General features: G+C 32.2%; 1 protein-coding gene across 1 annotated transcript in view; it reads right to left on the reverse strand.

The window, feature by feature from the left end:
* The window catches only part of LOC108694448 (RING finger protein 17-like), a 211676-nt gene extending 194668 nt beyond the window's left edge, over positions 1–17008 (reverse strand). Inside the window, exons 1-4 of the mRNA XM_018203958.1 lie at positions 16920–17008; positions 16755–16837; positions 16473–16676; positions 16309–16389 (exon numbers count right to left, since the gene is read on the reverse strand). Coding sequence (XP_018059447.1) covers positions 16309–16389; positions 16473–16676; positions 16755–16787 — 318 coding nt within the window. The 5' untranslated portion in view covers positions 16788–16837; positions 16920–17008. The remainder of the gene's footprint in view (positions 1–16308; positions 16390–16472; positions 16677–16754; positions 16838–16919) is intronic.
* Positions 17009–17520: the final 512 nt, after the last annotated feature.

The following is a 17520-nucleotide window of genomic DNA, read 5'->3' on the forward strand; positions in this document are numbered from 1 at the left end:
CTTATAAATATTTAGGAAAATAAAATTATTTTTTGTTATATTAATGCCGAATATTTGATTGGAATTATTTAACATTACCAAAGCTTTTTCAATGTAAGATACAAATCTAAAAATAATTTTGTAAGACCAAGATAATTAGTGGGAAACTTAAGCATGATGAACAATGTTGCAAACAATTTTAACATTCTAACAACAAGTTTGAGCGCTCTACATAATTAATATTTTGATGAACCAATTAAATTATTTTCAGATCTGTATTTAATTAAATTTTTAAATATTTCAACAAAAAATCCTTTCTGTTCATGCATTCTCGAAACTGTTTTACAATCATTCTTGCAGTTTAATTGATTGATTTAATATTCTAATATCAATATCTTATAAAATTATAATATAGAAAATATTGTAAGGCGAGCTTAAAGATTAAATTATAAATGCTTAATAATTAAGATGTTGATTTGAGATGTTATTTAATCTATGTTATTTAATCTATTTAAACGCTTATAATTTCTCCTATTGGAAAGTTGACAATGTAATGCGTGTCTTGTTCTCTCTTGCCTAACGTTTTGATACTACTGTAAGTTATACCATTATTGTACGCAGTCCGATAATGCAATTTTTACTCCAAAACGCTTATATTAGTTTCGATGTCGACATTAAACGCAGGAAATGTATACTTCCGTCATTCTGATAACCAAGTCGCATCGCGAATGTTAACATCGTTAGATCCGACTGCGAGACGTCTACGCGGTGCGAAAGTTGTTCCAAAGATCATAACAAGAGCGGACAAGCCGTCGTTGTTGTATTTGTAATTTCAACGCTCGAGGCGACGATGTCCGACGTCTCAGTTGAAACGGGAACTGCTCGCTCAAGTGTAAAGAGTTTCCGGTGAAATGTTGTTAGATACTGAATATCGATACCAAGAGACGTGCATTCCTGTATATGTTGTAGGAACATTTGGAGTGTAAGCTTATATGCATTGTGCGAGCATAAATCTATGTCCTAACTAAATGAACGAATCGTTTTCTAATCAAATAACAAAGAAAGATAGCATACTAAAATTTATGCAACGATAAAAAAAACAAGAATCTTACACTGAAAAAAATTTATTGAATATTTGTTTAAAGTACTATAATTAAACATTTACTTACAGTAAATATTTGCTCAATTAAAAAAATAATATTTAAATAAAATTAATGATTCTTGTATTAAATATATGTTTACATTTAATATTAAATATTTAGTAAAATGTTTTAATTGGTACTATATATTCAAACAAATATTTGTTAAAATGTTTTTGAATGTAATTATGTGGAATTAAGAAAGTCTATTTAAAAATCCCTCTTCAATTAATCCTTATTTTTTGTTGCTAAATTCCATAAAACTTCGTCAATTGAGGATCATCCTTTTACCGTCAAAGTGGTAAAACTATCTCCGCCCTATATATCGCCTCTGTACAGCGCAAATTCTTTAGCGAACGCGATATGGAGATGATTTTCAAAGCATTCTGGTAGACGAGAGGTATTCTCATACACGGTTTGCTCGGCGAGTCAAAGGATCGACGGAGTGGAACTGTTGGGGCAAGGTGATCAGGAAGGGTAGCGAGCAGGGCGTGTATCATAGATACGAATTGGAAATATACATGGGGACGGAAAATGACGACCGAGGGCTTAATACGATTTATATTAGCTCCGCCACAAATTTAATTTGATTTCTGGAAAGAGCGATATCTGCGCGGTTTGATGATGTATACTGTTAATTAAATAGGCATTATCCGAATGACTGGGTTCCTATTCCATGTTATTCCTCCTCACACAGATTCACCCCCGAGAAAATAATTATATCAACCGCAATAATGAAAGACAATCGTATTTGCCGATTAGTGTTTGTGTTTATTAGGCTACCATCCACGCCGCTAATAAGTATTCATGAAATGTTCGCATTAACTATGACGAGAACACATATGCGGAAAATTGACTTAACAGAAATAAGCCTTCGCGAATAAGCAAATTGTCTCGTCAAAAAAAAAAAAAAAAAAAAAGGATATATTCCAAAAGAACCGATTCTGTTCCGCATATGCCACTTTGTGTTGTATTATTAAACGTTTTAGCGGAAATTTTATATGAGCAATGCGAGAGCAGTGGCCAATAAGACTTAAACGTGTGGAATCGATTTAAATTTACGGAATACTTGGACCGAATAGTTGAAATTATTCGACCAAATGAACGAGTTGCTCGAAAATCCCGAAATAATTGCGGTGGTGGATACAATAGATGATTCTGCGTTTCAGTGAACTCGAACAATATTACGGAATCGTTGATTTTTCTAACTAGTTACGGTACAATTGATACTATGGAAATAATAATACTGTAATTAAACTGTGGTGTCATTTCGGTTAATTAATTCACGATCATAGAAATAAATTTTTAGAGATTTCGGTAAATCAAACAAGTTCTTCGATTTATTTTTAAAGACAGCGAAATTGTTATTTTAATTAAAACGTTGATAAGTATTTTTATATTTTTTGAATTTTCGAGTCTCCAAAAATTTCAATCTTTCAACTTTTGTACTTCTAAATTGTTCAAATAAATAGCGTATTCGTTAGATCGCGCTCGAGAATGATTTCTGAAACTTCTATTTCCGGATCTCAACGATGAGGCGGATTTTTTCGCACTGCAGTAAAACATTTTCTACGCAATACGATTCGAGGCAATTTCCATATATCTGAAGTTTGTATCGATACTGAACATCGAATTCCCTCCCGGAAACGCCGCGATGTCCATTGAAATGATTCCTTTGTGCCACGACAAATACGAAGATTTTCAGGCGGACTTGGGCTAACGAATTTAATGCTCCAATATGCACCCGTGTCTCTCATTGGGGTTTATAGTATACAATGTAAATGTGTACGCAGCCATTCAAGGAGCTCATTAGCGACACATGCAACCTATTACTATTCTTCGGGTTGCTGTATTTGCAACGCAATGGTCTTTGAGCATATTCCGATCCTCGAGGGGAAAACATAGGCGTTTCCCCTGAATCGATTGATTTTGCTCGATTATACAGACGGACAATGCACAAACGAAAAGTGGGTAAATGAAGATTAATACAATGTACCGGAGGCACATGAGCGATAATGGCGCGCGTATTTGCCTCCTTTTCCTCAACTGTTGTTATATGTACACTTATCCGAGTTTCCTTTTTGTTTCCTCTCGATCAAAGCTACGAATTTGTTTTGCCCGAAGCAAGAACATTTCAATTTTACGAATTTTATAATATTTTGTTTCATAATTGAACATGATCTTTTTTTTGTAAATTCAAAGCCGCTTCAAAACATTTATTTTTTTTTTATTAATAAATTGAATTTTTTTAAGATACATCAAAGTGTATTTACATTATAAGTCTTTATAATGTAAAAAAAAGATATCTTTCGAAAAGATAACTCTGAGAATATCGAATAGTTTAAACTCACAATAGCCAAAGTTAAGTGTTAGATATCGGAAGAATTGATCGCACAAAAATGCCACGGGCAGTTTACTTTAAGCAAACCGCGGTTATCTGTTAATATTTTAACATTTTGTACATTTTCCGATAAACTATTTAAATATGAACGTTTATTAATCATCGTTTCGATAGAAAATGATTTCAATTTAATCGACGTTTGCATGATCCAATTTGACCGAGCTAATTGAACTGATTGCAGTGCATCAAAGAGGCACACGAAGAATAAATCAAACAGCAATCGTGAGAGCTATAAAGACATGAATAATAATAATAATGCAACGACCGTGGAATAACTTTTCGTATATTCGTATATTGTTAAACATAAATTTGTCAACATTAAACTCTCCATTTTCAAACTCAAAAGGAATTTTAAATACAAAAATTTGTTGAGTCACTTCTTCCTGACGTTGAATAAAAAAATGACGAAAATATCGTTAAATAAATTTTTATACACAGAAAAAGATCATATTAAAAAATGATTACAAAATTTACTTCCTTGCTATTAAGTACTCTTTAAATTCTTTAAAGTGAATCTCATTAAAAAAAATTAAATCTTACTCTTTGCAATGAGACTCATTTCAAAAAATTTAGAGTAATGATTATCTTTAATGAAGAACATTTTTTTATAATAATTTTAAACTTATTACAAATTTTGAAAAAATTCATTATTATATACTCAAAACAAGAATTTATTTTCTTTTGAAGAATATTATGAAATTAATAAAAAAAAAAAGCATCAGGTTCATATAATAAGCGAGTCGAACTTGTTTTATAATAATCTTGATTAAACTTACTAAGATTTTCAAAATATATTTTAAAATAAATTTAGTTTTAGTTTGTAATAAATTTATAAATTTACGAATACATGAATTATTGAAATATTTAAAACAATTACATTTACGTATAATATATATTTATCTATGTGTAAAACAGAACTTATTGACATGTATTGAGAAAAAGTTTCTGGTTTTTAAATCACAAAATTTTTCTACCCCATTTATAATAATAATAATAATACCCACGAATGTTACTCTGCACAATAAGAACCATAACCTCTTGATATCTCCAGACCGACTTCCGCTTCTCTATGCCGCAAGGCATCGAGATGATACACGACGTTTCCCATTCTAACTTACATTTCCGGCCGTTCTTGTTCCATCCAATTTCACGTGCTTTGTATGGCCTAAATTGGTTCGATACCGATTACAACCCGCGATGCGGGTAATAGAGAAAACCTCCGCCGGCGCATTTGCATCCACAGAATTCTCCAGTCGAATCGCTCGACTCTGCCGCGCCCAGGTAGGGGTATCTGGATAGCCCACGGCATCGAAACGCGAAGCCCTCGTGCGCCCTCGAGTGTCATTACGCGGCTCGCTTTCCGGCTTTAATTAAATGACGTGCAAAATGCGCGCGGCACAGGCCCACGCTTTTCTGAATTTTCGAAAAGCCCCTATGTATGCTGAGGCGAATGAACCGTAAACCAGAAACTCGTGCCATATTGCACACTCAATGCGACAGTACATATTACGCCAGTAGCAGCGTACACGCATGAATTTCAAATATGACTCCTTATTATTCCGAAGGATTTCTCCGTCACCCCCTCACCCCCCCCCCTCCGGCTCGCTCTCAAGATAACCGAAAAGAGAGAGAGAGAGAGAGAGAGAGAGAGAGAGAGAGAGACTCATCTCAATGTGCGACATAATACACGACCGAACGAGAAACGTGATCTCGTATAACAAAACTACTTGCAAGTGCCATATTATATCCTATCATACGTTTTTACGATTGTAGGTTATTCAGTTAGAAACCAAGTTCTTCGATAATCAACTCTGTTTAATGATCAAAATTTATATATTTAATATTCTTTCAGTTGATATGGCGTTTTAAAAAGAATTTTTTAGAATTTCTTCTACTTGGAATATTACAAGTAATTTGTTATTTATGAAAATTCTAAACAGATATTTTGTCACTTATTCAATTTTATTAATTCAAACATTTGAAGAAATATATAAAGATCAGAAAATTACTATACTATATTAGCATATTAAATATCAAATCAAAGAAGCAAATGATAACCTAATCTCTGAGTTAAATAATTTTATTATTTTTAACTTCCATAAATAATAACTATTTGAGTAAAATTAAATAATACATTTGCTTAAGTTAAATTGTTTGACCTTATTATTTTAATCAAATTAATGACATATTAAATAGGAGTGACGACCTACAGAAACTATTATAAATAATTCAAATTAATTATAATTTGACATTATAAATTTAACAATGTATATAGAATGTACGCAATAGTATATAGTTATATATAAACATTGAATTATTTAAGCATTAAAAAAAAGATCCAATCGACCGTTATTTCTATTTCCCATTTCTTATGTTGAATTTGAGGAAATATAGAATATATACAATCTATTTTATTCTTTCTTAATAAATAGCAAATTAATATTTACTTTTTAAAAAAATAAGTTTTGTAAAAAGATATTTCCCTTGTACGAATATTTTTTGTATATCGGAATTTAAGTATCGTCCAAGAAGTATTTTGTCGAATTGTTGCAAATACTGTGAAATTATAATTTACTCTCTAAATTCTTTGAAGTGGAATCTCATTCTGAAGATTAAAAAAACAGTGCCTTAAAGTATCACAATTTTCAATCTTCAAGAATAAGATTTCACTCTTCAGAGTGAGATTCACTCTAAAAAGTTTTAGAGAGTATAACCATGATTCCGAATAGTTACAATTTCGATCGGGAACGAATCAGTCGCGCGAAATATCTGCTTCGACAAATATTTGTCATCTCGACATGCTAAATCACAAGAATTGATCATCTCGCAAGCTACTAATACTAACTATTCACGAAGAACTATTATTTCGCATAATACGAACTTGCCACAGTTCGGTATATCGAAAGATAATAATTTCGAATACAAATTATAGATCGTTCAAAATAGCTGGCTACAGAAACAAATTATTTTACGTATAATAATTTTTTTAATAATAAATTTTGTATAATAAATTTTTTAATAACTCAATTTGTCAAAAGCCGAGGGGAAACTCAATCAATCGATCCGACTATCGCGATCTCGCTTTGGTATTTTGCATGCACGTAATTACCTTCGTTATGTGCGCGACGCATATGCATTCGCATCGCGAGGGAAAAACGTTGTGCTTCCTTTCGCTTCACTCTGAAACGAGAACGTGTTCAATGCTCATAATCTTGCATAATTGAAGTACTTATCGATAACGATGCGGCATTGCTGATGGAATCTTACACACGATCTTTTGATCTTTTTCAGGAATATGTAAATGCTATGAGAATGCATGACACGTTCTATACAAATTACACCACTGAATCTGCATATAGAACTTTAAAAATAAATAGAATAATAGACGTATAAATTCCTAAAATTAAATACCTAACTTTATAAATAACAAATAAAATATATCTCTCACATACATCTCTTTCTCTGTACATTAAAATTGTTCCAATTATTATTCTAATAAATTGTAGAGCGGTAAATTTATTACTATCGAACAGAAACTCTTCGAATGTATTTCGATTGTGCGACTCTCATGCAACACCATATTTTTCCGGTATCAAATAGGAATCGCGATATTTCACTCATTAAGAATTTCCAAGGATAAAAAAATGGCTTTATTTTCTCGCGTATATTGCCACCCCTCGTCGCGGCTCTTCATCTCGTGTACGTGCAATAAATAAAGTGACGGTCACAGTAACTTCAGCCACGCAGAATTGGTAGTTCCAACGATTCCTCGCTCGGGCACATCGTTGGTATTAATTATTCGTAGCTGTTAGTTTTTGCTGAATGCAGCAATCCACATTACGGACGTCGCGAGCGTGTCGAGTAGAGATGAACAAGTGTACGTGTAGTTCATTACCGAAAACTGCATCGCGAAATACACATATTTTGTTTCGTTCCAAAATTTATTGATGCAACTTGTCGAAAATTAATTAAATAACGTTCTTTTAGAGTAGAAGGAAAATTATATAAATTCTTATTCCACGTATCGTGGAATAATTAATTTAAATTAAAAAAAAAGTCTAGACAATACTCTTGTCCAAAAATCAAAATATAAAACGTTTTTAAAGTGCACAGTTGATAAAATTTTTTGTCTTTGAATTATATTTAAAAAAATTTACTAAATTTTAATAAATATTCGTTTAAATAGTGCTAACTAAATATTTACTAAATGTGTGTAAACATATTTTTTTTCATGCAAAAAATTTGATTTAAGTATTATTTTTCTTATAGAATAAATATTTATTTATTGTAGGTAAATGTTTAATTAGTGTTATTCAAACAAACATTCATTACAATTTAATATATTTTTTTCATACCGTTTTAAAGACATTTTATGTCCCAATTTTGACATGTATTCTATCTGTATATCAAAATGGGCCAAATTTACCCCTATTTTGTACCAAAATTATTCATTTTATGATAATAATTCAATTCTAATACTACTGTCTAATAATACTGTCTACATAATAATCGACAATCTCCATCCTGATGTCGAACGGCGAAGGGATTAACCGAGAGCAACGCAGCATATCATATTCTAGCGTCTGTGTTCCGCGATTCTCTCTTCTCATCGCATTCGTTGAGCATTCGTTGAGCATCCGAATCACGCACGTTCGAAATAACGTAGTTCGTGAGACCAATACATCCCAATTAATATTCCATATCGGGTTACCTACCGATAGATCGGTACGGGATCCGACGCGTCGTACTTTCGCGTGATACAATAGGTGTTGCGCAACATAAGAGTTAGAATTTTGCCAGTCGAACAGATGTCATGAAAACAAGGGAAGAGAACAGAGAAAGGAAGCTCTGGGGAAACTATCATGACTTGGGAAATGGATGACTTGGGAAGAAGGAAGTGGAAGATCCAACACGAAGAATAATTATTTTTTCATTGTGGTAAAAGTGAAAGGTTTTTTGGCAAAAGTGAAAGGTTTTTCTCATCTTCTAATTTCCTTGTTCTAAAACAAAGTTTCTGAAACGAACTCGGATATTGTCTAAATTTATTTTCACTACGTGATTTTTAATTTTGTTAATATGCGCGAATTCTCATTGAAAAAAGTCTTGTTGCATTATTTAATTGGAAATATGTATATTAAATTCATAATATGAAATTATGCTTATATAAATAATTTGAGTTATTTTTAATTATTTCTATAGGTCGTCACTGTTTCTACTCAATATGTCTTTAATTTAATTAAAATGAAGTTAAACAATTTAATTTAAGAAAATGAATTAAATTTCAGACTCAAATTTAGTTTATTATTTACTAAGCGTATACGTTATATAAAGACTATTTATTTTGAAACTATCACAAAAATGAATTATTTGCATTTTAACATACATGAAAAGTAAAAATAACAAAATTTTATTTAAGAATTTGATTCTTTTAATATAACAGTGTAATAGATTCAACCAGAAACACTGTTAGATAGTAAAGAATAGCAATAGTAATCCAATCCCTCAAGTAAATAATTTTTATTGTTCCATTTGTTAAATTCCATTTTGTTAAATGTATGTCAAAATGTAAATCAATCTATTTTTGTGGTTAATTTCCAAGTAAACAACGTATATATTAATATGTGCACAGTAAATAGTAAATTTGAATCAATATAGTTTGATACATTTTCCTGAGTGGAATTATTTAACTCTATTATTTTAGTGAAATTAATATTGAATAGAAACAGTGGCGACTTAGAAATGATTAAAAATAATTTAAATTATATAATTAAATCTATCAAACATTCTAGTCGACAGACTAGAAATTCAATTACGATAATCAAAATTTTAATTCACACGATAAACTTTCCTCTCTTTATACTTCTTGTTAATACAACCAAAATCTTGTTCTCAATAATTTTCCTTTTAAGTTAATCACTCGAATAACAAATACCAGATAATACGATTTCCGCGATATTCCCTCGACACAGTTGATTTGTTTGACGGTACACAGATAAGATTTCCTTTGATTCTTAAACATGGTATCTCGAGGCGGATTTGCGCGAAAAATCCAACATTTCCGCATCCATGTCGTCGCTTTGTGCGTAAATATAGAAAACGTTTCGTGTATAATGTCGTATCGTGCTTTGAGAAAATTTTTAAGATGAGCTCCTCTTAGATCGGGCACACACGCTTTGCGAATTTTTCAATCACGTTTCGCGCTGACAGGATTAATAAAGCACACCGAGAGCCATGTTCCACGTTATACCATGCTGTGCCGCGACGCGAGCGGAGTTTCCAGATTCATTTCATGCAGAATCGAATTGGATTTCCAGGTCGGGACCGGTGTGTATAACTGTGTGTAATCCACGAAAGGGAGAAAGAGATAGAGATGAAGATAGATAGAAAGCGAGAGGGAGAAATATGCGGCTGGGATGCACGATCCCTTTGATGTGAGCCACGACGCTCTTTCAACGAGAGCGCTGCACTTTGTTACATCAACGCTAAATAATCGGTTTATAAAAATTCATAGCGAGTCTAGTGAAGCAGGTTTATATCCGGCACCACAGGTTTCCCTTCACTATTCCACATCCCCTTATTCCCTTCGTATCCCATACCACAATAGTCAGACGATATGACCAGAGCTCGTGAATTCAAAAGAGAACGTATATCACAGAATATTCTATGGGAAAGTTCTGTGAAGTAAAAGGAAAAAGCAATTGAGAAAAAAATTACATAAATGTATAATTCGTTCAATCCTTTTAAAATTGATATTTTTCGAGGAAAGATCGAAAAATTTCTGGTTCTAATAACTTGAATCATCTAATATGCATAAAAGAATATAACATTTCATAATACCTAATAAATATCGTCGTACGATTACATCGTTGTTATCAAATGTATCGGTCGAAAATTAAACGGTGTGTGATACAATTATTCAGATAAAAGCAATATGTGTGTATGAATAGCATTGTAAAATAAGAGCCGTGACGTAGATCAACTGCTCCCGAAGGATTGCACCGCGCTGTAAACAAATAGGACTCTATTGTTGGCTTTGATGGTATATGCATATTTAAAATTTTGTATAAGCAATATAAAGTCTAATTTTTCATAAAATAATTCATGAGTACAAATCGTGCGATCAGTTCTACACACAAAGAAGGATTTTACTATAAGTAAAAATAATCTAAATCTAAAAATTTAGTTAAAAATCTAGAAAATAACTTTGTTGGATTATTAAAATAAATGTAAAGGACGCGCAAGTTACTGGAATGTCAAAACTTTTTGCAGCGTTACTCATCATATTTCAGTTTTCTGTACATAATTATTTTTATAACAAAATAAAACAAAATTACTTTCAATTATTAATACAAAATTGAACCGATGAGAGAGAGAACTTCTATTTTTGGTCAAAGTGGATTTTAGTGCTTAAATATTTCGCGGTGTAGATTAATATATTGTAATACATATCCGAGTCTGCAAATCGATATCTTTTTCTTAAAACGCAATCATGAACAGAATTAATAATATAAGAATTAATAATATAAAAATAATAATATATTAAATTGACAATTTAATAATAGTGATACTAATAAGAATCTTAATATGATAAGAACATTAATATGATAATGAGAATCTTAAAAACTGCAAATAATTGCGAAAAATATTACCTCAATATATTACTTCTAAAAATTATTTTCAGATCTGATTCTATCTAAATGTTTAGATACTTCAACAAAATCATTCTTTCCGATTTTCGGACACTGAGATCAATTAGAAACTATACCCAGTAAATTCTTAATTTCACAGAAAAATTTGATTGTTTCTGAATAAGGTATTCATAGGAAGATGCGTAACAAAGAGAATCGAAAAAGAACTCTGACGATTCACGATGTCCCACGGAAAATATCTCTAATCCTCAAAAAGCCACTGTGCATCGTTATAGCCATGACACACACACACACACGCACACGCGCGCGCACACGCACACACGCGCGCGCACACACACACACACACACACACACACCTCACACTTCCCCTGGAAACGTGTGAAGTAACGCACGCGTACCGCACGTTCCGCCTGCGTGAAATTAAATTAGAAGGAAAATATTCGGAAAGTCGGCCAGCGCTTTTGTACGTGCGAGATAGCAAGAGATAAAGGCGGTGTATGTGGATGTGCGTGCCTGCACGCGTGTATCAATGTTCCCGTATAGCAGAGGATATATTCGCGCTGGCACGTCGAGTGGCACAACCGCTAAAAACGTCCAATCCACCCCCCCCAGCTCTATCGTCCGCTCAATCTTCAACCCTCGGCAGTATTCCCTTTCCCCATGATTCGTCTTTGTCGGGACGTTCAGACGTACCGCGTTATCTCTCATTCTCTTTTCCTGTTCTTCCGCATGCGGTCGTTCATGCAATCGTGACGATGCATCGAAAACGCTACGAGACAGTACCGTCCCGTACGAATTCCATTCGAATTTTAAATTCCCAAGAGCTAATTTATTTAACTACGCCATGCGTGTGACCCTGCACACAATGGAAGAATATTAATAAATATGAAATATTGGAAAAATAAAATAAGAATAAAGATTAAAAGCACAATAGATATAAAGAATATATAACATGTAATATGTGTTATATTATATTTATATCTATTTGCGTTTAATTTATATTTCTAATTTTCTTATTCTCTAATATTTAATATTTATTTCTATTCCTAATATTTCCTACGAAGAACCAATAATTTATTTTCTTAAAATCATGAATACTTTAATATCATGAATATAATGCACTTACGTAAATCCATCGAGTTTATCTCAATCATGTCACTAATTCTGTAAATGAATAGTGTTCGTCTGAGTATAGTTTCTTTAAAATTTTGTTCTAGAAAAAAAAAATAAAAAGTATTGCCCAAATATCTAGAAATCTTAAAGTAATTCATTTTCAAATTCTTCTATCTCATAAGAATATAAATATAAGTAAATATTTTATTAAAATATAATATACTAGTAAAAAATAAAATATACCATACAACTACAATCTTTTAGGATATTCTGGACACTTCATCTGTCAACCTTTATGTATCTTTAAATCATCTACTTGTTTTCAAAATATATATGCCTAAAAATTAAAGATTACCAAGAGACTCATCAATAAAATTCATTCAATTTCTTAATAGCTTAATCTTTAGATGAGCATATATTATGAAAAAAGAAAGTTAATCCGCTTGAAAAGCGTTAAAAAAATGACTTTTTTGATTACAGTTCTCTTAATACGAGGCTTCGAAGCATCAGAGTTGGCAAAGTCGAACGCAACCAGGGCTATTTCGGAGGACGACGGGGATGAATTACCGGCGAATATGAACCTGACAACGTTCAAGGAAAGATATCGAAGATTAATACCCTACATGACTTTTTACGTTGCCAATAATTATTTAAACGCTCAGGCTGCGTTAGCGCAAAATTACGCTGACGAGCTGTCGAGGACTCTGCTCCGGAAACCTCCATCACAGCAACACACTGTAACTCGGTTCATTGGCGTGCCGAGGCGAGGTGGTAATAAGTATCGTGTCAATCCACCCGACCAAGACAAGAAGTTCGTCCCGTCCGTGCAATTTGATCCTAGAAATATCGGAGGCGATAACGACTACTTCGTGCCAGTAAAATACAATTCTAAAATCAATTACGCCGAGTATTCCACTCCGTCCTATCAACTCTATCAGGTACAAAAATCCTATCCCGAAATCACCACACTTGGAAGTCATATCCTGAACAAGGAAAATCGATACTATGTCACTACAAGACCCTTACAGCCCTCCACTCCCGTAGTCAAGAAACCACTGTTAGATAATCCCGAGGATGATTACGATCAGGATTATACAGCTAGGCCGAACATCGCCGTTAATTATCCCAATAAGGAGGAATTGAGGTACATTCCAGTGCACGCAAATGTGCAGCAACAGTCAGTGAAGCCGTCGGTCCCCTCACTTTATCGAAAGCAGAACGTAAATTCGAATGTGAACCTGAACAATCTGATCGAGAGTTTCCAGTTATCCGAACAATTACCGGAAACGTTGAACAAAGATAATCTAGATAGTAGTATTAAAACACTCATTGAGATCCTGAACATTCTGCACAATACGCGGCAGGAAAATTTCCCACAATCACAAGGACCTCTATCGCCACCACCATCACCGCCCAGATTGATCGGCTACGATATGTACAAACCGAAAACATATACGCGACCGAAGGTGATCACCGAAACGAGATTTCAAGTGACACCGAACCCTCTTATAATCACTGATGATCCCGAACGATACAAGGCGACGGACAACGTCGAAATTAAGCCGTCATTGCAATCAGATTATAACCTGAACTATGTGAAGGACGAAAAAGTGGAATACTACATCCCATACGTTCAAGATATCTCCAACGAACCCAAACAACAAGGACTCAGACCGATCTCTACCTCGCCTATTCCTACTACTGAACACTCGTACGAGATTACGGAAGATCTGAGCGACGATATCCTACAGGATGAACGATATACCCCACCAATTTCTACCGAAGCGTCCTTGAGTCAAGAATACGTAGCGCCGAATGAAGTTACGCGACCAGGATCGAAAATACCATTGCCAGCATTAAAATACGGCGCGACGCGTGGAAAACCCAATGTCGATTACCCGGCATATGCGACTATTCCGGAAACCAAATTCAGTTGCAAGGATCAAAGATACAAAGGATTTTTCGGTGACCCAGCGACCGGATGCCAAGTGAGTATATTATAATTTAATAAAACCACTACGTCAAAAAAATTTATTAAATTTTAATAAGTGTTTAAGTAGTACTAACTAAACATTTACTTACAGTAAATAAATATTTATATAATAAAAAATTGACTTAAATCAAATTAATTGTTTTTATATCAAATAAATATTGTATATGTTTATATTTGATAACATTTATTCTTAAATGAATCTGTGTATTGAAAAAATGTACTAAATTTTTTAGTAAATATTTGTTTAATAATATTAACTAAATTTACTAATTTATTAGATATAAACATATATTTATTCAATACAAGAATCATTAATTTGATTCAAATCATTTTTTTATTGAATATAATAAATATTTATTTATTGTAAATGTTTAGTTAGTATTATTTACACAAATATTTCTTAATTTTTTCGGTATAGAATATTCTGCGCGCGCGCATAATACTTACATTTTTCACATTAATCTTAATCTCTCAGTTTTTATCTACAATCTCTTTTGAATTGAAAGCCCGTATTTTATATTATTGAAGATAGTTTCTAGAATTGTTTCACAATGATAATAATTGTATCCTCAGGTATGGCATTACTGCGATCTCAATGGTGGCAAGTCGTCATTCTTATGTCCAAACGGCACGATATTCAGCCAGGTAGCATTGACGTGCGATTGGTGGTTCAACGTGAAATGTGAAACAACTACTCAACTATACGTGCTAAATGAACGACTGTACAAATACATCCTGCCAATTATGCCTAAATTCCCAGAAGATTTCACTGGCCCAGAAGTAGATCGATATTTGGAACTCAAGTTCAAAGAAATGGAGGCAAAAATGAAAGAAAAAAAGTTACAGGAAAAGAAGAAACAACAGGAAGAGAAAAGCAAGCACAAGGGCAAATCACAAACGGCGAACGACGAAGAATAGACGCGTAATTAAGACGTTATGTGCTAATAATTTAGTCTTAACGTGTATTACTTAACTCGTTGCCATTATAACGAAAATATGTCATGGATTGTAAGGCCACAACTCTGTAATAATGAATCTTACAATCCCGAAAAAGTGCAATACGTATATGATAGTTACATGTGATTTAAGCATAGAATAAATCACATCGCGCGTAAAATAAGTTAGATTATCTTATGGTCTCTTTACGGGTATGAAATGGCTGATGATATTAAGTATTTCTTATATTCTCTCTAGTCAAATATGCGTGTACTATTACGTACTATTTATCACGAAAAATGTCCACCTATCTTATAGAACTCTAAATAGTTCTAAATAGTAAATTTATAATTAAATTATAAATTTCAGTCATAATAATCATAACTTTCGGAATAGATACACAAAACAATTATATTTTTCTCAACAACGTAAATAATGCTGCTAAATGACTCTCTTTAAGATATTAATTATAAATAAAAAAAAATTGAAGATTGAAAAGTTATTTTTCGATTAAAAATTTAATGAAATTATTTACGATTCAATATTATAAAAATTTAATATAAAATTTAATATAAATTCCCCTCTCTATTCCTTTCCCATAACTGTGCTAAATCGCATAAAATTTTCTCTCAAGTAAATAACGTAAATAGTAACATTTATAAAAGTATTATTGCGCGTTGAGAATATAATTAATATTTTCATTGCGAATATCATATTCATAGGGAAAAATCCGCTAGGTTTCGCCATTTATCTATAATTATTCTATCCCAATATAAAATTATGATATCCCAATTTATATATGATCCTTTATATTTAAAGTGTGTACTTGTATCATGTATTTGCGAGAATATGACTAGAATATTTTATTTATAATTTATATCAGAAACTGTTTAAAAAACCACGTTAAAATAATAAGTGATATGTTCGAATTGTATATGCTAAATGATTATTATATATTAATCTTTCTACGCGTATCTAATATTTTATTGTTTTAAAAGTTTTAATAAATAAATTTATTTATTTATCACTGCCTGGCATATCTCGTAATAACTGAATGTTCCTCATCAAGAAAAATATTTAATAAAAATGTGTACTCACCTCTTTCGTCTGATAAACTCGCTGCAGTGTTTCCTCGATGTGCTCGTAAATCTTGGTGAACTCCGGTATTAAAGTCTGATTCTGTTAATAAAACAAATCATTTAAGTTCTTCCTAACTATACATACAATAATAAATTCTTTACAATCTGAGCAACGTTACTAACCTTTTCTGATAAGGATACATAATTGTGCAATTTGTGCGAACACAAAGTACAATTTGAACAACAAGCCACATTACAGTCATTACAAAAATAGTTTAGCGCTTCAGAGCATGTTGATGAACAACTATTTAACATAGCAGCAGGACTGTTGGAGCTTCCATCATATATTGGAATTTGTGTGTGATTTTGTAATGCCCTTCCATGAATCTAAAACCAAAACAGAACCAAAATTGTAGGATACAAAAAAAATCCATTTTATATAAATGCATAAGTGTGCCAATTTACTTTTGAATAGCAGGAGTAACAATAGAGAGCCATACATTGTGGACACTTTACATTAGCTTGATTTCCACATTCATGGCAACTTCCTATAAGCAAAAACGCACATTAAATGCATATTATTCTTCAGAAAAGATAACTTATTTCATCAAGTATGCTTTATTTTCTAACCTTTCTTTGTTATTTGATGTAATTGTGAAGATAATTTATGACAGAATAGAAATTCTTCGTCATTTTCCAGTGGACGATGATAGGAAGAAATAATTAATCCTAGTGCATGTAAATTCAATGGACGCAAGGACTTACAATTTTCAACGATTTTATTACATTTAGGACACGTTTTAAGATTCACAAACTTAACGTTGATACACTTATTACATATTGGATGCCCACAATCCAACAACAGAGGTATGAGAGTTCCTCTCGATATGGATCCATTGAAATTCAAGTTTGATAGATCTGTAACAATTTTGACACAAAGATCTTTCTTTTTTTAATCTAATAAACTGTTTATTATTATTACTACAATTTAATAAATCAATAATATATAAGCTATGTATTTCTCTGCTATTTAATAAGGTAACAAGATAGGCAAAACAAATCATTTTTATTAGATTATATGACACAGAATGGAATTGTCTGTTATCAAAGTATTTTTATACTTATATTTAACAACCAAGCTTCAATAAACAAAATAATGACATATAATATATGTTATTTTATTTATTGAAGCTTGATTGTTAAATCCTATAAGTATAAAAATACTTTAATA

This window comes from Atta colombica, unplaced genomic scaffold (assembly GCF_001594045.1).
Source record: "Atta colombica isolate Treedump-2 unplaced genomic scaffold, Acol1.0 scaffold12, whole genome shotgun sequence".
NCBI lineage: Eukaryota > Metazoa > Arthropoda > Insecta > Hymenoptera > Formicidae > Atta > Atta colombica.